A 27,935-nucleotide genomic window follows, 5' to 3' on the forward strand; every position below is an offset into this window, starting at 1 on the left:
CCCAAACGCATTTGTTTTCCGTAAACAAGTTTTTCTCTCTTTGAGGTGCGATTTCATCTTCAGAAAAATTGCTCCAATTACAATCTTTCATTTTTTGTTCTTTTCCTAAATAATATTGTTAAGGATCTTTCACGAGACAAAAAAAATGAAACAGATCTGAGTTATGTGGTTGTTGAGTTATATCGTAAATAAACTATGCGGTGGTTGAGTTGTTTTGAGGTTGATTTGATGGTTTAGAGCTGTTTGTTGGTTGAATTTAAGGTAGCTAAGTTATAGTTGCTTTCAGAGTGGTTGAGTTGTTTGGTGGTCGAGTTTCGGTGGTTGAGTTATGTGGGAACCGCCCTACGTGCTAGAAGCCAGATAAACTAAGGATATACAAGCACCAAATTGATTGGTATAAAAAATTATTTAAGGTGGACATCTATATTACATAATTTTTGTCTGTGATCTGAACAGCTTTCATGAAAAACTTAAAGAATTTTTGCTATTGATTTTGTAAGAATATTGTCAGTATAAACCAACCCTAATACGGGCTATAAATTTATATTAGAGATGGCGTATAAAAATTAAAATTCAAAATTTTGATACCCTGCAATATTCTGTAAGTATAGCTTGTGTAAACGTATAATAAGTAATTTTATGCTCTTTCTAAATTCAGTATTGATTCTGGATGTAGATACCATTTTGAGCCCTTAAAGAAGTTAAAAAAACCCATAGTAACCAAAAATTTAAAAATGTTCTAAAAGAACTGTATAGCTATTCATAGCTGATTCTGACCCCCATGATGTGCAAATAGGCCTATAGGCCTACACCCTGATTTGGATATATTTAGGGGTGGGGTAGAGTTCATTTGTGACGGAAACAAAGGTAGATGTATAATGTAATTCTTGGTATGTATTTGCACATTAGGGGGGGCAGGGGTATATGCTCTGGTAATATGTAGGTTCTAAGAAATGCATGCATTTCTTAGGAAAATAAGAAAAAAAGTGAAGATAAAGGTTCTCCTTCTGCAAATGCATTAACTAGGATATTGTCCATACTATGAACTATACATTGTGTTCTTAACATGTCTCTTATATATAGGACTGCTCATGCATTTATACCAAAAAGAACCTGAAACCTATCAAAAAAGGCAATACCTAAAAATAAAAAAATAACCATTACAATCACCATTGTCAGAACCCCTAAATAGGAGATTTGCAGCCCCAAACCTGAACAACAAGGAAAGTAAGAAGTTTAGAAGTAAATATGTTAGGAAAACAACTCTTACTTCATAATGTGCAGAATATTGTACTTAACACATTTTGACTACAGCTCCTCTTTACTTAACCCCCAATTCAGTATAGGCCTAATCCTAGGGTTGCAGAGGAGAACCTCCATCTTTATTTATTTCACTAGGCTATTATATATATATATTTTTTAAACAAAATTCTAAAAAATAAACATGGATTCAACTGCATTTATCCATTTTCAAATAATCCATTTATGTATTTAAACATCATCTTTGCCATCTAATAATTATAAGACTTAGAGAATAAACACACATATTTAGAAATGTGATATAAAAATGAAAATACAATCAAAATAGTGACGATAGCTTCTCCCCGGTAAAATATGATAACTAGGATTATTCTGTATATTATGGAGTAAAAATTTTTGGTAAAATTCTAGTTAATTGACTTCTTGCTATCTGAGAAAAGGTTTAGGTTAGGAAAATGAAACTTTCTGGGATGAATCTACAGAATAAAGTATGTCCTGGGAAGGTATTTTGAAGCAACTACCTCCACTCCTTCTCCCTCTAGAGAACCCTGACCTTTCATGACTTTTAAAATACGTGTGGCATAAAAGTGAAACCTTGCAAAATAGATCTTCTGCTTAATTGAAGTAGGCCTACAACAAAATTGTTTTCAGCTTCATAACTTCTCAATTCCATTTTATAAGGTTTTAAAGATATGCAAATGCACTAAATTTTGAAAAAAAAAACATTTATATGTCTCAAAATTCTACTCAAATAACAGGAATTTCATTTTCAGAAATAAAGGCAGAGAAAAAGCAACTAGTAACTGAAAATTAAGGTAAACATGTTTCCTTATGTTCAAATGTATAGCCCAAATAATATATTTCCCTTGTGACTTGGGGCTTTATATTTCATCATGGTTGATTCAAGTTATGAGGGCATGGGTTGAAACAAGAGTGATGCATGGCAAAATGCACAGGAAATTTATAATTTAGGCTATATATCTGCACTTTAGAGGGGTTGGGATGAAGTGCAGTAGAGCTCCAGTGGAAATGTGTATGCTACAGTTATTTGGCACACTGTGAAGTAAGAATTGCTTTTTAAACATGTTTCCTTTTCAAGACTTAATCCTTCACATTCTTCCTAGCTAACTATGTGAACATATAAAAATTTACTGTATCCACTTTATAGTAGAAAAGTAAAACTGGTATTGGGTTAGCATTCCTACTCTTCAGAGGTAAACAATACAAAATTCTGGGAACTAGCCTACTTTAAAACATTGTAAGAAACTTACCTCCATCATTCTATATACAGTCTATTAAAGTCTACCCCTTTTGCTTACAATTTTGATTAGTTTTGAAACTTACATTTTTTTTTTCTTACAAAATTTAAAATTGTGTTTTTTTCTCTTCATCCTCCTTATGGAGAAATAGCCCAACTCATAGGCTGTATACTCAATAAGTTTTCAATGGCAAGACTTTTCTTTCTTCTGTTTGTTTTTGTTGGCTATAGAATCATAGAAAGAAAAGATCAAAATAAAGTATTTTAAATACTTAAAAGTAGTTTCCAGAATTTTATTGTGTTTCTTTCTGGAGAGCAGCACTACTCAACCAATCCCATGAAAATTGGGGTATAGATCTAGCCTACAGCACAAATAGCCTATTGATAAGCATTAAGACATGAGATACATTTTAATGAAACCCTAGAAAAAACTCTGAAAACTGCCTGTAAACAATCATAAACATTTTTTCTTATTTTGGTAAAGTTCTAGGTTAAGGGGCTTCTTGCCATCTTGTAAAGTACTTGAGTTAAGTGAATCAAACTCTGAGGGATGAATCCAGTGCCAAAACTAAACCTTGGAAAAATACAATCTCTACTCTTTCCTTTTTTTAGGGATTAGAAGATTGCATAGACAACAAGTCCTATATAACATTTAACAACAAAATTCAACTTTGATTTTGGGTTTTAGTATATTTTTTGTTGGCTTTAGTTTATGAAAATGAAATTCCTGTTGTCTTAGCAGCCACAACCCTATCCTAATTATAGGAAATATATTTGCAAATCTTTAAACCCTAATCCTAAATCAGGATTGAAGAAATACTTAAGGTTCAAAACACTTCTGTTGTGTTTCATTTGAGCAGCAGATCTGTTTCTTGAAGGTTTTGCTTTTATAACACAAAGATCTTTAAGATTATCAAAGGTTACTGTCCTTTGGAAGGGGAAGTAGTGGAGGTAGGTACTCTAAAAATAGTTTTGAAGAGGACCATTAAGGCTCTATATTGACTCTGAAGTTTCATCCACCTTAGTCAACTACCTTTCAAGATTGCCATTTCAAGAAGCCATTCATCTTTAACTTACCCTTATTTTGTTTTTAAAAATACACTGCTTCATTTACACCACCCCCTCCTTGGTGGTGGATAATTACATTGTCCTCTACATATACTCCCACCATATGTGGTAAGACTAAATGATTTTTATCACATGATTGATTGTTGTAATACATTATGATAAGATTCAGATAATTCAGACATTATAACCATTTGGTATATCGAAAATATAATGGGAACATAGGCTATATATAATGCCAAAAGCCGAAAAATGCTTAATCTCATAACTTTGCTGGATTTTTATCTGTAATGTCTTATATAGTGGCGTGAGTTTTTTTTGGGGGAAGGTGCCCTTTGCCCCTTAGATCTAGAAAAATGCTTTTATGCAATATTTTCATTGAAAAAAACTGAAAAAACAGCAAATTTGCCATCTAAATCCTGAAGGATTTCCCTCAAATTGTCAAAGTAAAATATGGCAAAATTTTGGTTTTCCAGAGCTTTTAGAAAGCTGGTAGCCATTCTGCCAAAGCTGCCTCAGATCTACCCTAACCAGCCCTTTGAAAGGGGAGTGTTTCCTTCAGTTTTTACAGTGTAATCTAATGTCCTTAAAGCATTGTAAAAGTTATTATTTTAAAACAATTTCATACCTATTGATGGGTATGGTGTTAACGAAATACAATTCATGCTGCTTCTACGAGTTTTTTTTAGATACAAGCAACATAAAAGTATGAGTAATTAAATTAGGGTGTAATATGAAAATATTGATCCTTTTGTCTTAATGAAACATTACAAAGAATAATAAAAATTTTTTGCAAAAACGCTGAAACCTCTAAATGCAATAAAAAGTGAGTTTTCATTTCTTCCTACCCAAGTTTAAGAAATGCTTAATCTCAATAATGAAATTGTAGGACAATAATGACAGGTTTTATAATTAGTCATTGACATAGGTGTTGTTATTGCCCATTCTTTCATTTTTCATTTTTTGGGACAGCAGGTAAAAAGTTATTTTACTTTTTAAAACCAGATCCAAGCTTTTTCTTGTGTTTTTGTTTTGTAATTTTTTTTCTTTCTTCTCATCATCTAATGTTTAAATTATTATTCATAAATACAAATGTTTATTAAGATACAGTCTGTTTTGTTTTAAATTAGTTATAGGCTTATAGGTTATAACAATTTGAGTGATTTAAATTATATCAAAATTGCAATTGGGAGTGCTAGAATGTTAAAAAGCAACTATTGTATTAACATTTTGACTGAGGAGCTCAGACGTTTTCAACTGGACTTGTTAGGATTTTCAAAAAAGCGTACTCTGGGGGTGGAAAACATGAAATTGGATGATGTAGAATTTTTTTACTTCAGGAGGAAGGATGGGGTGGCACTGAATAGGGCTCATGCTGAACAAGGAAGCTTCTAAGTTTTGCTTAAGTTGGGAAGATATTAATTACATAGTTCTAGTTGCTCGTTTTACAACTAAAAAGTGCAAGGTATCAGAGAGAATAGTATATACCCCTGTAGAACCAAATGATAGAAATAGTAGTACTTCACAAACTATTTTCCTAAAGTTATTCCACCATTATTACCTTGTCATATTTTAGCTCTTCCAGTTTTATGTTCATGTTACTGATTAGTTCCTTTTAATCTCTCCTCCTGGAGTCCACCAACATTAGAGCTTCACAAAAGATAGTTACATTTTTAAATTTTTGCTTTAGAGTATCTGTAGACACTACTTGATCGTAACCTTTGTTTTTAATATCAATAATGGCACTCCTATATGCTCTAATAGCTTGTATTGATCTTGCCAATCTTTGATTTACAATGAATTAATCACTAAGGTTAGTCGCCTTACCATCATGTGAGTACCATGTTAACTTGTCAGCCATTCTATGACCAAATACTGCTTTGATAATAAATATACCTATATACATAAATATATAGGTATATAAATATACCCATATATAAATATACTATTATACCTATAAAATTGCAGCAGTCTTTAACCATTAATATTTTCTTTCTTGTACCAAATTTACTTAGGCTAGGATACCTCTACCAAACTCGACCAAACATACCTCTACCAAATTACCAAACTGGGCTTTAATAAACACCAGATTTCCAGCTGGATTCCTCTCCACTTACTTTTGCATACTGGGTTTCAAGCCCAAAAGAGTCTTGAATGTATATTATGTGATTGTTCTGCTATGCTTTGAGAATATGATTGTAAGTTTTTAATACTACTAATATTGAAGATTTGGGTATGGGGAAATCTCATTTGAAGGGCTGTTTGAAAGATCCAAAAGGATTGTTCAAAGTTTAGTTTTAAACTTTTAGTTTAAACTCTAAATTTAAAATTTTAATTATTTCCTCTCCTGACAAGATCCTTCAACATACAACATCTTTACCCTTGGTTTGCACCTATAGTTACCCTTGAACTCATTTTTACCAGTTTAAAACTGAAAAGTATAGTGTTTTTTTCATGGTATGTTTCAGATTACTGGGTTAAAGCAAAAAGTACTAATGGTCTTTTAAGGTGCTGCAAAGTTTTTTTTTTCAGTTTCTTATACAAGAAAGGCAGATGAGCCAAGAAAAAGATACCAAACTCCTCACAGAGTAATTTAAAAAGATCTACCTTAAAATGCATTTTTTTGTTTCTTTTATGTTTATTGTTTAACATAAATTTATATTTATTTGTTTATGTTAAAGAAACATAAAAAAAGTAAAACATAATAATGATGATCCCCTTGAGCCCATGGTTTCCATCTCTGTTTGGTATTTGGACCCAAGAACTCATTCCACTTTTTCAAGTATAAAAGTGAAATTTCAACTGTATTTGTTTTGTGTATATTTTACTTTGTAACCTGTTTCATGTCTCTGAATTTAAACAGAAAATATTTATGGGCTTTCATGATTCAACAATCCTTTTTTCCAATTTCTACTTGCGAATTGCAGAGGAAGATAGAAAATGAGTACTATTTGGCTGTACCATAAAGGATCACCAATTATAAACTTTTTTAGTTTTGGTGAACCGACTATTCAAAATTGAATGGGTAGTCTTCCCATAACTTACATAGCTTTGATAACAAGTTTGAAAAAAACCATAGAAAACTAAAAGCCAACACCTACTTTTCCAGAAATCATAAAAAACCTTTAAATTCTTCTTTTTTGTGCTGGAAATGGAGATATTTAGATTTAATATAACTTACTTCAATAGAAAGCGTGAATTATGTTTTTTTCTAATGGAACAGAGCAGAATTTCCTTTTTTAAGTTAGAAAAAGGCAGCTCCTAAAAATATTCTAGTATATCTGCTTTGAAAACATTAACATAAAAGCTCAAAAGAAGTCTCATTGAATAATTTGACAGTTTTTGAAGTTTTCTGTTCTACCAATCGCCTTGATTGAAATCTTTGATGAATCAGGATGCATGTTATTTATCGTGTATGTACCTTAAATCCACAGCGTTTTGCGTTATAATCTACAAAAACGCTACTCTTTTCTTCCTTACTATTTTAGCACTATTATTTTAAGAGTGGTGCTATTGTAGAACATAATGGCAACATATAAGCCGGATGTATTCTGCTCCATTAGGGAGCAGCTGACAGTCTCCATTAGGGAGCACCCTCCCTTTAACTTACTGCTCCATTAGGGAGCACCCTCTCTAATGGAGCAGAATGTATCTGGCTTATATGTTGCCATTTTATTCTACAATCGCTACTCTTAAAATAATAAGGAAGAAAATACTAGCGTTTTTGTAGATTATAACGTGAATATGCAAGGCAGGCTATATATTGCTCCAATGGAGGGAAGTAGGAGGTGAATTGAATCTTTAGAAATGAGATTTTAGTATTTATGACTCTCTTTAAAGGTTATTTTTTAGGGATTCCTTGAAACGGTCCCATCTCCTTGTGTATTACCCATTTTTTTTATTCTTATTTTAGCCAGACTGGTTTTTAAGAGCTTTGTGGCTCCATTTTTTTCGTATGTTTTGCTCCATAGTTCTTTTGTTGCTGAATAAGTTGTGTCTAAAAAATCAACAGTGTTTTGCTTTACAATTAGAAAGAGATTGTAAAACTACCTTTGTTTCAAACTACCCTCTCGTTAGCTTTTCAAATTGTTGACACATTTAATATTCCCAATCATTTTTTTTTACGAAATTACTTTGGAAGCTCCCTGTGGTGGGGGAAAATGTGCTGATGGACCCTTTGTCTTAGAGACTATCAGTGGATTCTGAGACTCGCAAAATGATATTTTTGATATTGTACGTCCCTTAGAAACAAGATTTAGAAGATGTTTTTCATTTTATAGCTAATTTCAGGTATCCAAGTTAAATCAGAAAATACGCATGGACTATCAAGCTGCAACAAGGCTTTTGCCGGCCTCTTACCTGCGAATCGCAGAAGAAGCTAAAAAATCAGTAAGCAATAAGATTCAAGAGCTTCTTGAAAAACGAAAGTGGCCTGAAGAGGGGTGGAGCGATAGTATGCTAGAAGCATTCCTTCATGAAATAGCACTGATGGATAGCAACAATTTCCTTGGATCAGTTGGAGTTGGCGAACGAGAAGGTCGTGTGTTCTCCAAGATTGTTCATACAAGACATTGGGGTCTATCCCACGGAATTGGAAGATCAGGTATTCATCATTATGATCTAGTTGCTTCAAATTAATGTTGTGAATAAGAATGGACGAAGGGGCAGAGGGGAATCCTAAGGAGAGGGCAAGGAAGCGACTGTGACTTTTCACTTTTCTGTGAAACCCAATATTTTTTCTTCTTCCTTACAAGTTTTGCTGGACTACTAGCGGTCATATTTTTTGTATTGAACTTTGATTTCGAGATTTGCACCGAACATCGAACCGAATCGAAACTTTGGAGAGTGTTTAATTAAAATATTGTCTCAAGGGATGTACTTTTGACTAACAAGGTAGGAAAATGGTAATTTAGACCAGTAAGCTATCAAAGCGAAAATTTGGGTCTTCAAAAAGTTTTCACGTCCTTCCCGGAATTTTTACGCTTTCGAAATGTTTTGATACTTTTAAGGTAGAGCTTTATGAGATTTAAAGGATTTGTCTGCAAAATTATCTTGATGCTATGTCTTTGCATAATGCATCAAATAGTCGCTATATTTTTCGTTGCTTCGTCATATTATTTGTCAAATTGAAATGACATAGGCAACATGGATCAGGAGGGTTTAAAATCGTTCTTTGAAAGGCTACTAGACGTTGTTTTCTTTAACCCTCAGTTTATATCTTCAGTATACCACTTACTTGTGCGAAACTACCTCGTGTTTATGAAGCTGCAAATAATACTTTTTAATTTCTCTTGGGAAAACTTTTACCAATGGTCGTCCAAGAAAAACTACCAAGTTTTCTTAGTTATATATACTAAGTACTACTAAGTTTCTCTAGTACTACTAAGTATACTACTACTATACTAAGTACTACTAAGTTTTCTGAAGTTTATATCTTCAGTATACCATTTACTTATGCGAAACTATCTAGTGTTTATGAAGCTGAAAATAATACTTCTTATTTTCTCTTGGGAAAACTTTTATTAATGGTTGTCAGAGAAAAACTACCAAGTTCAGCTTCGGATAAGCTCATTTTATTTAGCTTAGTTTCTTTATATAAATATAATTTTCTCGAATTTTCTCTTTACTGTTTCTTGGTTTACCAATCGCATTCTCTGAAAATTACGAAGTTTTCCTTTGTAAGTCATGAAAAAGTCACTATTTCTGCATAGTCTTTAAGCTCTAAGCCACTCTATAAGTTTAAGTTCATCCTTTTGTGACCACGATTATATGTTTATTAGAGAGTGTCTGGCTTGGGCTATTGTCTATTGATTTGCTGTTAATACACTGCGCTTTCTTTTCTTCATTACTTTAAAGAAAATTGCCACAAGACACGGTTTTCAAAGAAAAGTAAAGAGATCCATTAAGCCAAGAATGAGCAATAATAAAGTCAAATAATCTTCAAGGGTAAAACTATTGTAAATCACTATCAATAAACTAATGAAACTCAAAACGAACAGAAATTGCAATAAAAAGCTAAGTCAAACTCAAAACGAGCTAAAATTAACATGAGTAGGGCTGATAACCCCTGTGTCTTCTCAAGGCCAGAACACAATTTGCGCTTTACTGTAGAAACAAAACAACAAATGACCATGGATTGTCATTTGAATCGACATATACTGACATTTCTTTGTTTAGGTTTTGATAATTTTTCTTTATGATAGTAAGAAAGGTGAAAACATTTCAAATGTATTTTGTTTACTGTATCACCCGATCACCCTTTCTACATATACCTTATATTTCCCCAGGGCATAACTTACAACTCTTGCCCCGTGGTATGTGGGGGGGGGGCTGCCATACTCAAAGACATAATTTTGGGACCTTTCAGTTACGTTGAAAAAATCTTAATATTTGTATTTGACGTGTTTGGAGAAATAATGGACGTGGGAGAGGGGTTAGTTGCCCTCTAATCACTTTTGACTATTAAAAGGGTAGTGTCCCTTTCAGTATCCAAATGAATGGGCTGTTTTCAAAGTTTCTAAGACAGCAAAAAGCCCTCTCAAAATTTCTGTCAGATAAATTTCGGGAAATTACGAGGTGTGTGGGGGTATTTACCCTCCGATCAGTTTGAATCTTAAAAAGGGCACTTTTGAAAAAGAACTTTTGATTAATAATCGTATAAACCCCCTCCGAAGTTTAAACGATCACCCGTTCTATATATACCTTATATGCCCCCAGGGCGTAACTTACAACCCTTGCTGTGAGGGCCGTTGGGGGGTTGTTATTCTCAAAGACATAACTGCCGGACCATTCAACTACGTTGAAAAAATGGCTATCAAAAATTTTTATTGTGTGTGTTTGAGGAAATGGTGGACGTGGGAGGGGAGTTAGTTGCCGTCCAATCACTTTTGACTATTACAAAGGATATTTTTTCTTTCATTTTCCAATCGAATGAGTTCTTTTCAATGTTTCTACGCCAACAAATGGCCACCTCAAAATTTCTATCAGATGGGTTTCGGGAGAATACGAGGTGTGTGTATGGGGGGGATCCACCCTCTGATCTTTCTAAATCTTTAAAAGGATACCAGAACATCTGATTTGCAATCAAATGAGTCTATTCCGAAGTTTATGCGATCACTCTTTCTATATATACTCTATATGCCCCCAGGACATAACTTAGAACGCTTGTCTTGAAAGTTGTGGGGGTTGTCATCCTCGAAGACACAATTTCCGGATCTTTCAATTATGTTGAAAAAAAACGGCTATCTGAAAATTCTGATTGGATGTGTTTGGGAAAATGATGGGCATGGGAGGGGGGCTATTTTCCCTCCAGTCACTTTCGACTATTAAAATGGGCAGTAGCCTTTTCAGTTTCCATTTGTTGACAACAAATGACCATCTCAAAATTTCTACTAGATTCATTTCGGGAAAATAAGAGGTGTGGAGGAGGGGGTATCCATCCTCTGATTTCTCTGAATCTTAAAAAGGGCACTAAAACTTCTGATTAGGAACCCAATGAGCCCCCTCCGAAGTTTATACTATTACCCTTTCTATATAAATGTTGCCGACCAATTTCTCCCTATTTCATGGAGTTCCATGATAGAACCGATTGATATCGATTCAGCCCAGAGGGAGACCTCTGGGCTGCTGTTGATGATCGTCTTGGTAAATCAAATCGTCAAGAAGAACTACGTAAATAATGGGATCACCTTCCTGAGCCTGTCCGAGAAAAACAGTGCTGCAGGTGGTGGAAGTGTACCCAGAAAAACAGAATGCATTAAATAAAGATTACTTTTACATATGATCCGAGGGAGCCGAGGTAAAGCCGAGGGAGAAGAAAAGTAGTCTTCAGTGCCCTATTTTGGGCTCTTTGAAGTGAGCAGAGAAGATATTTATTAGTATTACCCCAGAGAGAGCAGCAATAAGAAAGGTAAGGATAAATAAAAACATAATAAAGAAAACCATGACATCAGGAGGAAGAAATGAGTTAACCCAGTGCAACATTGAATACTGGCTGAGGATTAGGGAACGGTTGTAGGTTATATGCGGTTTAAAAGAAAGAAAACAGTCAAGATACACACTAAGAAATTTAACCATACTAGCTTGTGGTTTAATATCGTTCCCATAAGTCAGGGTGATTGTCTCATGTACGTCTCTCATACGGTAAGGGGTCCTAAAATTGATAATGGCAATCTTTCGGTTGTTAAGAGCCATACCATTTGACCAGCACCAATCCTTTACTTTATCAAGAAGACCTTGAGCTAAAGAAGTGGCGGATGGCAGGTCCACTGCAGCAATGAAAAAGTTATTGTCATCAGCCAAATGATCAGGGTGAATATGGGGATGAAGAGCATCAGCAAGATCATTAATGTAAATTAGAAGCAAAAGTGGCCCTCTGGGACACCTTTCAATGTAGACAAAATAGAGGAAGAAGTATCATTAACAGAAACATACTGAGATCTCCCTGACAGATAAGACCTTAACCAATCTAGTGGGACTTTTATGCACTCCAAATAAAGATAGTTTAGATAAAAGAACAGAGTGGTAAACCGTATCAAAGGCGTTTGAAAAGTCAAGAAATAGACCCAAAACACACAAGCCCTTGTCCAGATTAAAACGCACAAACTCTGTTGCATCTGAAAGTACAGACAAGGAAGAGAAAGAGGGACGAAAACCATACTGATGGTTAGTTATGAGAGAATTTCCAGCAGTCTTATTAGTGCTAAATACAAATGAAGAGAGTCTACGATAGACTATTTTTTCAGCAACCTTAGAGATGACGGGAAGAAGAGAAATAGGTCTGTAGTTTGAAATTAGAGATGAATCACCTTTTCTGCGCAAAGGTACAACAGTAGCAACTTTAAATAAATGAGGAAAAATGCCAGAAGAAAGAGAGAGGTTAGTTATGTGTGAGATGGGGTTAGAAACAAACTGACTAATTTTTGAAGGACATTATTGCTCAAACCAAAACTACTGAACAACTGCTTGGAAGTTGAGAAATAATACTAGAAATCCCAGTAGCACCGCATGGGGAAAGGAAAAAAGACTTTCCAGCCAAGGGAAAACAACTTTGGAAATTCCACTCTGGGGTGGAATGGGAACAGAAGGAAGTGTGGTGAAATATGAATTGATGGCACTCTCTGAGGATTTTTTGTCCACACTTGAGCCATCAGCTTTCATATAAAGATATGGAGAAGACTGTTTGAGTTTCTTGCGGGAAAGAGCTTCATTTAACTTTATTCCAAACATTGCGCAAATTCTCCTTACGCTTATTAATTTGACGTAAAAAATGCAGTTTTTTGCAGCACGAACTGCAGAAGTGAGCATGTTTTTGTAATGTTTATTCTTCGAAAGATCATCCTGTCTCTTACTTTTATATGCAGCCTTAAACAACGAAGCCTTCACATGTGTTGCATTGATTAGACCTCTAGACATCCATGAGCATTTGAGTGCAGAATTCCTTGGCTTCTTTCAAAGAGGAAAATGCTTATCCGACAGAGTTCTCATACGACGGCAGAAATAATCTAGTTGCACATTCAACATCATTAGCTTCAAAAACACCAGACGAATTATTACTCTGAAGACTTGTCTTAAATTAGGAATTACTTTATCTGTAAAAGTTCTAAAATAAGACTCGTTTTTTTCATCCACAGCAATCTTTGTTTTAGGCACAAATAGTGACAGATAAATAGGGAAGTGATCAGAAAGATGAGTGAAAACAAGACCAGAAGTGAATTTCAAATTAGGAGAATGAGAAATGAAAATATTATCTATTAAAGTGGCAGAATTTCTTGTAGGGTCAACACTAGAAGGAAAAAAAAATTGAAAGAAGTAGCCCAGAAGAAGAAAGTACATGAAAAAGATGGTCACATTCATCACTTGATCCAACATTTAACATATTACAATTAAATGTCCCAAAACACCAATCCGTTTTTTAGAGGAAGTCTCCACACCAGAAAGCTGATCACAGAACAGATGTGTTGAAAAAGGAGGGGGCTTATAAAACAAACAAACAGTATAACATGCAAACAGGCTTTTCAGGTCAATGATAAGAGAACAAACTGTCCTACTATTAGACACCACTGATGTAAACAAGGACTCAAGGTCAGATCGTCTATTTTATAAACAAAGAAATACCCCAAGAACACTTTGTTACCATTCTAGGGACATGAAAAGCAATACAACCATGCATATCATAGGCTGTTAAATTTTTACTATCAGACCTCAAATACTATTTCAGACTATCCCACTTATCTCTTATCCCATGCACATTCAAACAAAATACATTAAAGCTACTATTTAAAGAGAGTGAGGGCATGATTTTACTAATAATAATAGTGTTTTATAATTAAAACACTAATTAATAGTGTTTTAAATAATTATTAACATAATCAATAATTATTGCAACTGGAATTAACCATAGATTCAAGAATTCAATCGAATGAACCTTTTTTGAAGTTTCTACGACAACAAATGGCTATCTCAAAGTTTCTATAGATGCATTTTAGGAAAATACGAGCTGTCGGGCGAGGGAGGAGTATGCACCTTCCGCTCAATCTGTATCTCTAAAAGGGCACTAAAACATTTGATTAGCAATCCAAGGAGTCTCTTCTCAAATTCACACGATCACCCTTTCTATATATGCATTTCGGGAAAATACGAGGTCATTCGACGATCATTCTGAATCTTAAACAGGGCACTAGAACGTCTGATTACCAATGCAATGAGCCCTTTCCAAAGTTACTCGATCACCCTTTCTATATATATACCTTGTATGCCCCCTGGGTATAACTTACAACCCTTGCCCTGAAGCGTCTTGGGGAACGAAATGGCTATCTCAAATTTATGATTGGATGTGTTTGGGGAAATGATGGGCGTGGGAGGGGGTTCCTTTCAATTATTTATTATATTTTATTATTTATATTTTAACTATTTCTTTCAATTTTCATTCGAATGAGCCTTTTCAAAGGTTCTACTACAACAAATAGTCATCTCAAAATTTCTATTAGATGTATTTCGGGAATCCTTGCCCTGGAGGCTCTGGAGGGGGGGGGGGGGGTGTTTCTTCCTCAATGACATAATTTTTAGACCTTTCATTTACGCTGAACAAAATGGCTATCTCAAAATTTGGATTGGATTTGTTTGGGAAAATGGTGGGCGTGGGAGGGGCTAGGTACCCTCCAATCGCTTTCGAATATTAAAAATAGCTCTTTCGATTCCCAGTCGAATGAGCCTTTTTCGAATTTTCTACGACAACAAATAGCCATCACAAAATTTCTGTTAGACGTATTCAGGAAAATACGAGGTGTCAGGGGGGGGGGGGGGGCTATCCACCCTTTAATCACTCCGAATCTTAAAAAAGGCACTAGGACTTCTGATTACCAATCCAATGATCTCACTCCAAAGTTTATACGATCACCCTGTCTATATATACCTTATTGCCCCAGGGCATAACTTACAACTCTTGCCCTGAGGGCTCCCGGGGGGGGGGGGGGTATACTCAATGGCGTAATTTCCGAACCTTTCAACTACGTTAAACAAAATTACTATCTCAAAATTTTGATTGGATGTGTTTCGGAAATGGTGGGCGTGGGAGGGGGTTTAGTTGCCCTCCAATCACTTTCGACTATTGTAAAGGCCACTATCCTTTTCAATTTTCAATCGAATGAGCCTTTTTCGAAGTTTCTACGACAACAAATAGCCATCTCAAAATTTCTTATTACATGTATTTTGGGAAAATACGAGGTGTGGCGGGGGAGAGAGTATCCACCTTGCCATCATTCTGAATCTCAAAAATTACACCAAAACTTCTGATTAGCAATTCAATGAGCCTTTTTCGAAGTTTATAAGGTCACCCTTTCTATATAAACCTTATATGCTCCAAGGGTATAACTTACAACCCATGCCCTGAGGTCTCTGGGGGATGTCATCCTTAAAGACATATTTTCCAGACCTTTTGACTGCGTTGAACAAAATGAACATCTCAAAATTTTTATTGGATGTGTTTGGGGAAATGGTGGGCGTGGAAAGGATGTTACTTGCCCTCCAATCACTTTCGACTATTGAAAAGGGTACAAACCCTTCCAATTTCTAATCAAATGAGCCCTTTTCGAAGTTTCTACAACAACTCCTTCGATGCGAAGTACCCTGGTCTAAAAGAAAACAAAAAATAATAATAATATATTGTGCCCACAATGCTCTTTACTTAGGCAGCGCTATTGCGTAAATTTTTGCTTTATTTACCTCAGCATTATCATAATAGTAAAGTTACTGCCAAGTATGGAGCTACTGATATGATTAGGTCTTTGAAAAGTTATCAAACAGTTCTTCTTGTTTGTTTTGCTTTGCTTGCTCTTTTGCCTTTACTTCTGACTTTGCTTGTTGACCTTTCTTGTTTGCTTTGCTTTGTTTCCTGCTTTGCCTTTGCATCAGACTTGCTTCTCGACCTTTCTTGTTTGCTTTGTTTAATGCTTTGCCTTTGCTTCAGACTTGCTTCTCGACCTTTCTTGTTTGCTTTGCTTTGTTTGCTGTTTTGTCTTTACTTCTGACTTTGCTTCTGGAGTTTTCTTCTATGCTTTGCTTTGCTTGCTGCTTTGCCTTTGCTTCAGACTTGCTTCTTGACCTTTCTTGTTTGCTCTGCTTTGTTTGCTGCTTTGCCTTTACTTCTGACTTTGCTTCTTGACCATTCTTGTTTGCTTTGCTTGCTGCTTTACCTTTGCTTCTGACTTTGCTTGTTGACCTTTCTTGTTTGCTTTGCTTTGTTTGCTGCTTTGCCTTTACTTCTGACTTTGCTTCTTGACCTTTCTTCTTTGCTTTGCTTTGCTTGCTGCTTTGCCTTTGCTTCAGACTTGCTTCTTGACCTTTCTTGTTTGCTCTGCTTTGTTTGCTGCTTTGCCTTTACTTCTGACTTTGCTTCTTGACCATTCTTGTTTGCTTTGCTTGCTGCTTTACCTTTGCTTCTGACTTTGCTTCTTGACCTTTCTTGTTTGCTTTGCTTTGTTTGCTGCTTTGCCTTTACTTCTGACTTTGCTTCTTGACCTTTCTTGTTTGCTTTGCTTTGCTTGCTGCTTTGCCTTTGCTTCAGACTTGCTTCTTGACCTTTCTTGTTTGCTTTGCTTTGTTTGCTGCTTTGTCTTTACTTCTGACTTTGCTTCTGGACCTTTCTTCTTTGCTTTGCTTTGCTTACTGCTTTACCTTTGCTTCTGACTTTGCTTCTTGACCTTTCTTGTTTGCTTTGCTTTGTTTGCTGCTTTATCTTTACATCTGACTTTGCTTCTTGACCTTTCTTGTTTGCTTTGCTTTGCTTGCTGCTTTGCCTTTGCTTCAGACTTGCTTCTTGACCTTTCTTGTTTGCTCTGCTTTGTTTGCTGCTTTGCCTTTGCTTCTGACTTTGCTTCTTGACCTTTCTTGTTTGCTTTGTTTGCAGCTTTACCTTTACGTCTGACTTAGCTTCTTGACCATTCTTGTTTGCTTTGTTTGCTGCTTTGCCTTTACTTCTGACTTTGCTTCTTGACCTTTCTTGTTTCCTTTGCCTACTTCTTTGTTTTTGCTTGTGACTTTGCTTCTTGACCTTTCTCGTTTGCTTTTCTGTGCCTTCATTTTTTCCTTTTTCCACTCCTCTATTTTTTGCAGTCTTTAATAGTGACTGAAAAAATGTTATCAGAGTTAGAGTTATTAATTAAATTAGAGTTATGAATGACTAGAACTTTGTTTTTTGGTTCATAAGGCAGATTTCATATGAGTCACTTGGCCTTATAAACATAACACTTGTTACCCAAAAAATAAGAAAGGAATTTAGATTGTTTTTATGCCACATGCAGAAAAAACTGAATAAAAAACACATTAAATATTTTTCACTATACTCATGTACTGTATGACACACTCTTAGGGATATATAAGCTAAGACAATTTTCCTTTCATCAGTAACAATATTTATACATATAAAATAGAATCTTGACAATAATCTGAGTGAAGGTTCCATTGCCTGTAAAAGAGGGGGAGATAAACGCTGTTTTAAACATAGGTAAAGAGGAGAGAAAAATAAATAGAATTTTACTTTTGTTAGATAGAGATGGTTTTAAGCTGCTTAAAAAAAAGTGATCACTGAACTGTGTCACTTAACTCACCTTTTTTTTCGCTTCGCAATACCCCTTTTTTTATTTAAAAATAATTGGCAAATCTATAACAAGTTAGCGATAAAAAGTGGATAAAAATCGGATTTTTATTTTCTTTCAAGTCAACTTAAAAAAAGTCGTTGAGCTATTTGGGTTATGGTCCAGAATTGCGAAATTGGATTTTTTTTTTCTTTCAAGAAAGTTAAAAAACAGTTGCTGAGTTATCCAGATTATGGTCCAGTAATAGTTTGGTAACAGTAAAAGATCTGCAGTTTGGTAACAGCAAAAGATGGAAATTTGAAACTTGTCTATCTAGTAGAAAATTTTAGAATTTTTCTACTAATTTTCCACAAAGTAAATTTTTCTTCTAGCCTTTTTAATAGCACAACCTCGCAACACCATTTTTTATATATATATTTAATTAGCAAATTTATAACAAGTTAACGATAAGAAAGAAAAATCGGATTTATTTTCTTTCAAGTCAAGTTAAAAAACGGTCGTTTTTTACGACTGTTAGTCGTTATAGCGATAGTTAGTAATAGCGATAATCATTTCGTGACGCAATATTCCTGCTTTCTTTTTCTGTAGTCAGTTATCTGCAGTTTGGTAACAGTAAAAGATGAAGATTTAGAATTTGTCTATCTAGTAGAAAAAAGTTTCTCTGAAGTTTTGAATATTTTCACTAATTTTCCTCAAAATAATGAGTTTTTTCTAGCCTTCTTAATAGCGTAAAAAATACAAAACAAAACTGCTCTGGAAGTAGATTTCTTTGGGAACATTTATGCCTGTCTTGTCTGGGAATTATCTTTTCGAAACGCCTGACAAGAATCGTGGATCCCTTTAAGCCGATTAACAATGAAATTTTACTATGACTGACATTTGGCTAGAGCTACTTTTGGTAATCAGTTGAAACAAAACCCGTTCGAAATTTAGCTAGCGCCAGAACTGGAAAGAGCCAAAGCTAAATTTCGATCGATATGAGCTTAGTTAAGGCCGTGCCAACCAGAATTTTTTGATTGACTAATGCCCGAATGGTTGGTGGAACGTCAGTACCTATTTTAGAGATATGTACGTAAGAGATTTCTAGATCTCAACAAAACCGAGTTAATAATTAAAGTTGTGTGCGTGTTTTTTTTTGTAATCTGTTCGAAATGGTTGTCAAACACAAACAAATTTGGAGGAACGCTGTGACTCATTTCCATGTTTTCCTTTTGGGTACAGATTAGATCTGACCAATGTAGATCTGGTGTCTTATCATCAAAGTATCTATTTAAAGAGATTTTTGGATCTCAAGACAATATGACCAGCGGTAACTGGATGTTAGGGACGTGATATGTTAGGGGTATGTCAGTTTAGACTTACCCAAGAGACTTTCAGATCCCTTCCAAACTGAGCCTGTAGCTACAGTTAATGTTCAAGCTTTATGTTTTATTCTTTAATCAGGAAATCTACCTAAACTGGTTGTCAAATATATAAAAAATTGATGCAAAGTCATAATTAATTTCCACATTTTACATTCTGGGTATGAATTGGACCTGACCAATTCTTTAGGGTATATATGAATAGAAGTGATTTTCTATCGGTGCATCTCAGGCGTATGGTATTAATCCTACTACTATTGGGGGAAAGGGGCTCCTGAATCGTGGATATCTACAGAAGGGGCTGCTAAATCCCAATCAATGATGATCTTAAATATGAGTCCTAGCCAAGTCATTGCTAAGTACTTATTTTGCCCTTCTAGTGTCTACGCTAGATTTAACCTCTGTTGGGGAGGTAGTGATGTCAAAATAGTTTGTCACCAACGTTGTTCAGCCGATTCTGGCCACAGCTATGGCTATTGTTCCGAGTGTCAGTCCTCGATCAGACTTTTTTGAGGGAAGGGCTAAGCTCTTGTTATCTGCACCAATCAGAAGGGCTTATAAATTTTAATGGATATAGTAGTGATTTAGGGCTAGGATTCAAGTTATATCTTTAAGGGGGTTGAATTCAATATCATAGCCAATAGAGCATTTGTCTTATGATATTTTTACAAAAAAAAATTCATATTCGCAAAATTACAGCGTTTTATAAATCGCAGGAAAATTCACTGGAAATTGCAGTAAGTTTTCAGAGCAGTAACACACTTAATCAAAATAGAATCTTTTTGGTTATAGATTTTTGAAAATAACTTCGATTTATCCGTTTTATCGTTGATTAGTGCATAGAAGACTTATTTCTGAAGTTGTTTAATTCTACAACATATGCCGATATATAACGGAACGTATAGGTTTTTCTCATGCATAGTTGCATACGCTGCTATGCAACATAGACTCCTGTAAAACTGTTGGCGCGACACTTCTCACAGTCTTGGCATAGGAGGTTAAGTTTTTGCCGAAATTAAAGGTATGTGTTATACATTGCAAATTTTTAGCTGATATATGATTGACATTAAAGCATAATTGATTTCGAAGGGCATTTCATATCTAATTGAAACTTGCGTGCCTTTTTCCCTGATAAAGGGAAAAAGGCGCCTTTTTCCCTGATAAGGGGTCTTATTCTTTAAATTTCACTTTAAATTAAAAGCCAACTTTGAATTTTAGGTGATTTGGTCGAACCTCAACCCAAAGCAGTGGGCTCAAGTCTTGTTAATAAACTTACCAACGCCTTATCACTAGATGCTATAAAAATATGTGGCATTACTTCGGTTCAAAACTGTTTCGTGGCACCAATTGCCACCGGAATGGCCCTATCTCTTGTGTTGTCTACACTGCGACATAAACGTCCCTCGTCAAAGTGTGTCATTTGGACCCGAATTGACCAAAAATCTTGTATAAAAGCAGTGCAGTTAAGTGGTTTTGCTTTAGAAGTGGTTGACACAACTAAAAATGGTGATGAGTTGAATACAGATGTCTTTGCTATCGAACAGCTATTAACCAAGATTCCTTTAGAAGAAATTGTTTGTGTTATAACAACAACTAGTTGCTTTGCTCCACGTGCTTTTGATGATATTGTCAGTGTATCTGAATTGTGTGCGAAATACGACATTCCGCATCTAGTCAACAATGCTTATGGTCTACAAAGTAGCAAGTGCTGCCATCTTATTCAAACTGCTGCCACGAAAGGACGGGTTGATGCTTTCGTTCAGAGTACTGATAAAAATTTTATGGTCCCTGTAGGTGGCTCTATAATCGCTGGTTTTGATAAAACATTTATTGATGATATTTCAAAATTTTACCCTGGAAGAGCGTCAGCTAGCCCCTCTTTAGATTTGCTTATCACTTTACTAAGTATGGGCAAAATTAAGTTTAAAAAACTTTTAAAAGACAGGAAAGAAAATTTTGAAAAATTGAAATCTGGATTAAAGTTAGTTGCTGAAAAGCATGGGGAAAGGGTTCTAGAGACAAAAGGCAACAATATATCATTAGCATTTTCTCTTTCCTATATTAAAGGCCTAAGAGACAATGAGATAACGGAGCTTGGTGCATGGCTTTTTCAAAAAAGAATTTCGGGTTGTCGCGTTATAGATGTCGGTAGTGTAAAAGACGTGGCTGGAGTTACCTATCAAGGCTGGGGTTCACATAACAGTTCTTATCCGACCCCATATTTGACTGTGGCTGCCGGTATTGGTATGGGAAAAGAGGAGATTGATGTGTTTTTAAATAAGTTGGATACAACCTTAAGTGAGTGGAAGAAAAAAGGACAAGTAAGGAAATGAATCCTGGAAATCGCAATCACGAGGCCATTTCATTGAATTAGGGTGACATTTATCTTTGCTATTTGTTTTCCTGATAAATTTAAAATATTGTATTTTGTTGTTTAAAAAACATACAACAAAGAAAATTCGGCATTTAAATTATATCTAACGAAAATGTAAATACTTCTAAATTTTGTAAATACTTCTACGAAAACCTTACTTTATTTCTTTGCAACACTTTATTACATTTTCGTTTAATTTTCTTTTTAATATTCGCGTCATCTGGGTAGTGTTTAAGATCTCAGTGTCACGATCCTGTTTTCAAGTTTTTATTAAACTTTTAGAAGACAAGGAATTTATACAACATAAGGTAGATTAGACTGCTTTTGGGTAGGAGACAGAGCAGAATGGAAAATTAAAGGAAAAATAAATCAAATTATAGGGAAAGTTGTAAAAAAAAATACTGATAAACGGAGGGCGAAAGGCTGTAGGTCTCCATCTGGACCATCATTTTAAAATTGAAGCGTGTTTCAACATATTGCTCAATTCCAAAGCGATAAATAAAATGCCTATATAAAAGGCCGATTCTAAAATGCCTGTATAAAAATGTGCCAACATAAGTTTTTACCTGTGCACAAAAGAGGCTTTTACTTATTTTAGAGACAATTTTACTGGTTTTGACTAATGTTGAATTAGACCCGAATTGAGTCATCACCAATATGAAGACTGTTTTTTTTGTATTATGGGACCTGCAATGTAGCTGTAGAAACAAAATTTGACTCCTCTGTGAGCCTATCTTTATTGTCACGTTTATTTTTAGCAGTGCTTGGAGTCACCAAAATATCGCTTTTTGAAAGAGCTGCTTTGTCTCTTAAATGAATTTCAATATTCTCTAAACACGATTTGTCCAAAGAACCCCCCCTTCCCCCGTCTGCTTTTAAAAAATGAAATTATGATCCTAAACTTAGGCTTGATATTAAGAACCCTTTCTCCCGTCCGGGGAGCATCTTCGGGCTTTTTTATAATCGATTATGGGCGATTATGAGTTTTCAGGTTGCTAATTCTGATTTTTTTTTTTTTTTTTTTTTTTTTTTTTTTTTTTGTTGTTGTTGATTAATAACATTAATAAATGTTTTTCTTGTATATCCGAACAGGAAGAGTCAGTTATTAAAACATATTGTTGGAAATTTCAAAAAAAACTTAAACCCCGAGATTTTTATTTTTCTCCAACACTAGCCGGGTCTATGATATCGTAGAAGTGTTAAAATTAAGATAAGTTTCCTTCTCTTCCAGGATCCTTCCAGGACCTTCTTTTCTGCTTTCTATTTTATCTGAATTTCATAGGTTTGAGGCTACCTTAACCTAAATTAGCCTTTAGAAACTAGATTATTTTGAGGGAAATATAATCATTTATGTAAATTTCTATTTACACAAAATTTCGAGCCTTTAGCTTAGAACCTAGATCACAGATAAAATGTAGTCAGGAGTCCAAATTTATGTACTTTCTTGATTCACAAAAATTCAAAAAAAATCAACAAGTACGGCAAACAAATTAAAAAAAAACTGGACTTGGACAATATCCAAATTTAAGTACCAGGGGGAATCATGGGTATCAGTTTTTTGCGTAAGGAGGATTTTCTCAAATTATTATATTTTTTTTTTTTTTTTCAAATATTTCAAATCAATAGCTTTACTGAAGTTGCTATGAGAAACTATTGAAATTTAGACTTGGAGACATACATTTTCACCTTGCAAAAAGCCCTGTCTCATGTGTTTCAAGGTCCTATTAGAGTTATCATAAAAACTTAATAAAAGACACAATGTTCTTCTTGTAAAAAATCCATTTTTTAATTTTTAAATCCTTGTCGGGGCTGCTGATTGTGAAACAATCACGATTCTGCTACAATGCAGTACATATTTTGCAGGACAGTAACAGAACAGAAAAGGGCTTGGAGTTAAGTCTGATTGTAAGACAATAACAACCTGGTTCTTTTTATTCTTTTCTTATGATTTGAGTCTTTGGTTATTTTAAATAAATACTTTTTTATTGTGCGGAATTTAATGTCCCCTAAAAAATATTTTTCCCAAGGACGACTGTTGAAATAATGAAAATTATTACCTTAAAGTTCAGTTCTAATAATTCGGTCCGCCCTATCTCTACAGAGAAAAAATGCTAATGCTTATGATGATAGAATAACTGTGGCCTGAAATCTTAATATAGAGAAACAGGTATAATATTTCAAATAAGACAATGGAGAATAACAATTTTTTTTTACTATCAAAAATAAAATTCAGAATACGCATTCTGGCTCAACGCCCAGAAGCCTATATCAACGGGAGAAAAAAAAATCATAGGCAGCGCTATGTTGGCACAATGTATTATTATTATTTTTTTTTTTCGTTTGTTTGAGGCTTGGGCACTTTGTATGGAAGGAGTTGTTATAGAAACTTCAAATAGGGCTCATTTGATTAGAAATTGATATGGTTAGAGAGTCGAAAGTGATTGGAAGGCAACTAATCCCCCTCTTACGTCTACCCTTTCCCAAAACACATCCAATCAAAACTTTGAGATACCCATTTTGTTCAACGTAGTTGAAAGGTGCGGAAAGTATGTCTTTGAGGTTGAACCACCCCCCCCCCCCCTCCCCAACAGACCTCAGGGCAAAGGTTGTAAGTTATGCCCAAGGGACATGTAAGGTTTTATAGAAAACGATGTCGTAGAAACATCAAAATGCTTTATTCAAATGAAAATTGAAATGGCAAAGGATTTGAAAGTGATTGGAGGGCAACTTACCCCCCTCCCACGCCCACCATTTCCCCGAACACATCCAATCCAAATTTTGAGATAGCCATGTTATTCAACGTAGTTGAAAGATCCGGAAAGTATGTCTTTGAGGATTCTCCGCGCACAAACCCCCGGGCAAGGGTTGTAAGTTATGCCCTTGGGGCATATAAGGTTTTTATATAAAAAAAGGGTCGTAGAAACTTCAAGACGGGCTCATTCAACTGGAAATTGAGAGGACTAGTGCCCTTTTTACTAGTCGAAAGTGATCGGAGGGCCAATCCCCCCATACCCATCATTTTCCCAAACATTTCGAAGCAGAATGTTGATATAACCATTTTGTTCAACGTAGTTAAAAGTCCGGAAATTGTGCATTTGGGATGACCCTTGTCATCCCAGTTTTTAGCTTTTTTGCTGTTTTTCTTTAGTTTCCTGCAGTGATTGTGTAAGTGACGAAGACTTAGTGTTCCTGACTTTGCTTAGTGATATTTCATGCAAATTAAATACTAAATCTATTTATTTGTGCCTTATTCACCTTGCTAGGTGATAGCGCCATCTATATAGAACATCCATACATTAAACTAGATGGCGCTCGCGCCGTAGATCATCTGGAAAGTTTAGCTCTATTTATGTGTGAGATCAAATCAAACACCCTAAGAAATTCATATACTGCTGAATGCAGTTGCTCACAGACTAATAGTCGGTGTGATGACCAACTAAGCAGGTATCAGCAGTTTGATGAAAACGCTCATTAAAATTAGACCCTATCCATTTTCACCATTAGCGCCATCCACCTTCATCCGTTTAAACGAACTTGGACTGCTGAAGGCTCCACTAGGACCCATTACTCTGTACGGACAGAAAAGAAGAAGGCGACGCGGGAAAAGAGCTGGAATACGAATTAAAACTAGACAAAGAGAGCACCCCAGTAAAGCGATTGAGACAATTGTCTCTGCCAGAACACCAAATTACCGACGACAAAAAGACAGGTTCTATATAGAAGTAAATTTTTGAACCAGAAATCTCTCCCCTCCCTCTCAAGATACGAAGCAGACCCGTGCCCTGAAAGCTCTAGGCTACCCCTGTCAACTCTGTCTCCCGTCGCATACAATGCAAAGAAGCGTTTTACCACATTCCTGCTTTGTAACGCACGTTCTCTTTGCAATAAAATAGATGAAATCGATGTAGTATTAAGGCAGAACAATGTTTCTGTCGCAGCCATAACAGAAACTTGGAGCCTGACTGAAGTGACAGGAAGGCTCACCGGCTATGCCCTATACCTCAGAACAAGACAAGCTCTTTTTGACCAGAGACTAGGCGGTGGAGTAGCCCTTTACGTACGTCAAGATATCCCAATGAAGGAGCTACGTGAACTTGAAAGCACTGAACATGAGGCTGTGTGGGTTTGGTGCAAACCATCGGCCATGCCGCGTGCTTACTCATGCATTATCTTTGCTTCAATCTACTACCCTGAAAGTGCTAAAAACCGCCGTGATCTTGTCACATACCTCCAAAAGACTGTCGACCACCTTCGTGCTTTCTATGGAAATCCTGCTATTGTTCTGGCTGGGGACTTTAATCAAACCAAGAAAAGCTGGCTAGCATCATGCCTTTCCCTCAAGCAGGTTGTAAATTTTCCAACACATGAATCTGGCAGCATTCTTGATTTAATCCTGTCCAACTGTGAGACATATTACCAAACCCCTGAATCCCTTGGGCCGCTTGCCTGTTCTGATCATAACGTTGTGCTCTGGTCAGCTGCCTCTTCAATACCCAAGCCTACAATTAAGCGTGTCAAGTATCGTCCGCTTACTGATTCAGCAATTTGCACCTATGGTCGATGGATAGCTACTTACCCTTTTCCAGAAGTGTATGGAGACAAAAGCCTCGATAAAAAATGCCAACTGTTCAACGAAGTTCTCCATGCCAAATACCTCGAGTTTTTTCCTGAAAAGACTTTAACTAGATGTGAAAGTGATAAACCCTGGATAACCCCCCAAATCAAGAAACTAATCCGAAAAAAGTGCAAGCTTTTCCAAGAAGGAGATTTGCAAAATACCAAAAAATGGCGAAATCACATTACCTCTCTCACGAGAAGTGCGAAGAAAGATTACGGGCGTGAGAAATTTTCGGACAGTCTTAGGCACACTAATCCCAGGAAATGGCACAGAGCGGTCAAGCAAAACACTGGCAAGTCCATTCATAACAGCATAAAAATAAGCCACCCTGACGGAACTTACAACTGCTGATGAGGTTAATCAATATTTCACCCGCATCTGGACCTCATTTCCTTCTCCCACACAAGCCCAGAAGTCTGAAATACTTGACTCCTGTGCAGATGAAGGTGAAGTTGTTTTCATTGCGAAACCACTCTCAGTGCTGATAAACCTTTGCTTTCATATAGGGATCTTTCCAGCTGTTTGGAAGAAAGCTTACGTTAGAGTAATTCCGAAGGTTACCAACCCTAAGAGCTGTGACGAACTTAGACCTATTTCGCAAACACCATACCTGGCGAAAGTGGCCGAGACCTTTATCATGAGGGTCTTACTTGATCAAATCCAGGGATCTATCGACCAGAGACAATACGGCGGACTGAAAGACTGTAATACCTCAGTGTACCTAGTGAGGATGTATGATAGTCTCCTTAAGTGGGTCGAAAAAGGTCACAGTTTTGTAGACCTTGGTGCCATTGATTTCCGAAAGGCATTTGATCTAATCAATCATATTGTAGCTGCCCTTAATCTCAAGCTAATGGGGGCTAAGAAAAAGACTCTTACGCTCGTGTTGGACTTTCTCAGTCAGAGGATGCATCGTGTGTTTGCTCTCTACGAAGGTGACACCAATTCCGAATGGTCCTCATCCACCTGTGGAGCCCCTCAGGGCACTAAGCTTGCAGCTATTGTATTCTTGTCTGTAATTAACTTCCTCACAGCTGACTATGACGACCGCTACAAGTTCGTGGATGACCTGTCATTTACCCTGAAATATTTAGTACAAAGCGGAGTTGTGACGCCACAGTTCAGTTCAAATTTTTTCCGTGTTTTCACAAAAGAGTGCGCGGAGCTAAATCTTGAGATTAATGTGAACAAGTCGAAGATAGTGCGCTTTAACCCGCTAAAAAGTGATGTTATGGAGCCAAATGTTCCATTCCCTCTAGCAAACAGTATCAAGATCCTTGAAGTTACTTTTTCCAATGACTTCAGCTTTGCCACACATGTTGAAAACGTGGTTAAAAGTGCAAACGCTAGTCTACAGACTTTAAACGGTATGCGTAGGTTCAGTGCAAACACAGAGAGTATTAAGTATGCATACATAGCGTATGTCTGTCCCATTCTGGAATATGCGTGTCCTGTTTGGGTGCCTTCAGCACTGAGAACAGTGTATCTTTGTCAGGAGCTTGAATCGGTTCAGAAGCGAGCGGTATCGATCATCTTGGGCCGCCGTGACATCCCCTATGAAAAGGCTCTGGAAGTGCTAGGACTGCCGTCACTCCAAAACCGGTACGAAACTCTGATAATGAGTTTCGGAAAGTACTTGCTTTCTAAATCTCAGCACTGTGACATTCTACCTGATCAACCTTTACCATCAAGAACGAGAAAGCAAGATAAGTTAGTTCCCGTTAAAGCAAGAACAAAGTGATATGGTAATTCTTTCGTCCCGGTTTTCGTCAAAATGTATAATAAGAGTTAATATTTATAGTTTTATTTATATTTACAAGTGTAGCTTGATTTTGTATATGTTGTAAAAAAAAACACAAATCAGCGACAGCTGTCAAGTTTTTGCTATTAAACCTGTCTACTACTA

At 35.9% G+C, this 27,935-nt stretch overlaps 1 protein-coding gene across 1 annotated transcript; it reads left to right on the forward strand.

Moving 5' to 3' along the window:
• The first annotated feature begins 565 nt into the window (after positions 1 to 565).
• Positions 566 to 27,935, forward strand: LOC136028427 (O-phosphoseryl-tRNA(Sec) selenium transferase-like). The gene is made up of 3 exons (XM_065706268.1): positions 566 to 601; positions 7,874 to 8,186; positions 20,256 to 27,935. The coding sequence occupies exons 2-3, from the start codon at positions 7,901 to 7,903 to the stop codon at positions 21,368 to 21,370; spliced, it is 1,401 nt and encodes a 466-aa protein (XP_065562340.1). The 5' UTR covers positions 566 to 601; positions 7,874 to 7,900; the 3' UTR covers positions 21,371 to 27,935.

This window comes from Artemia franciscana, chromosome 6 (assembly GCF_032884065.1).
Source record: "Artemia franciscana chromosome 6, ASM3288406v1, whole genome shotgun sequence".
NCBI lineage: Eukaryota > Metazoa > Arthropoda > Branchiopoda > Anostraca > Artemiidae > Artemia > Artemia franciscana.

Excerpts from the sequence above, each read along its gene's own strand:
- LOC136028427 (XM_065706268.1), top strand. The coding sequence starts at position 7,901 with ATGGACTATCAAGCTGCAACAAGGCTTTTGCCGGCCTCTTACCTGCGA. Across the intron at positions 8,187-20,255 it reads CCACGGAATTGGAAGATCAG|GTGATTTGGTCGAACCTCAA; the intron begins GTATTCATCATT and ends TTTGAATTTTAG.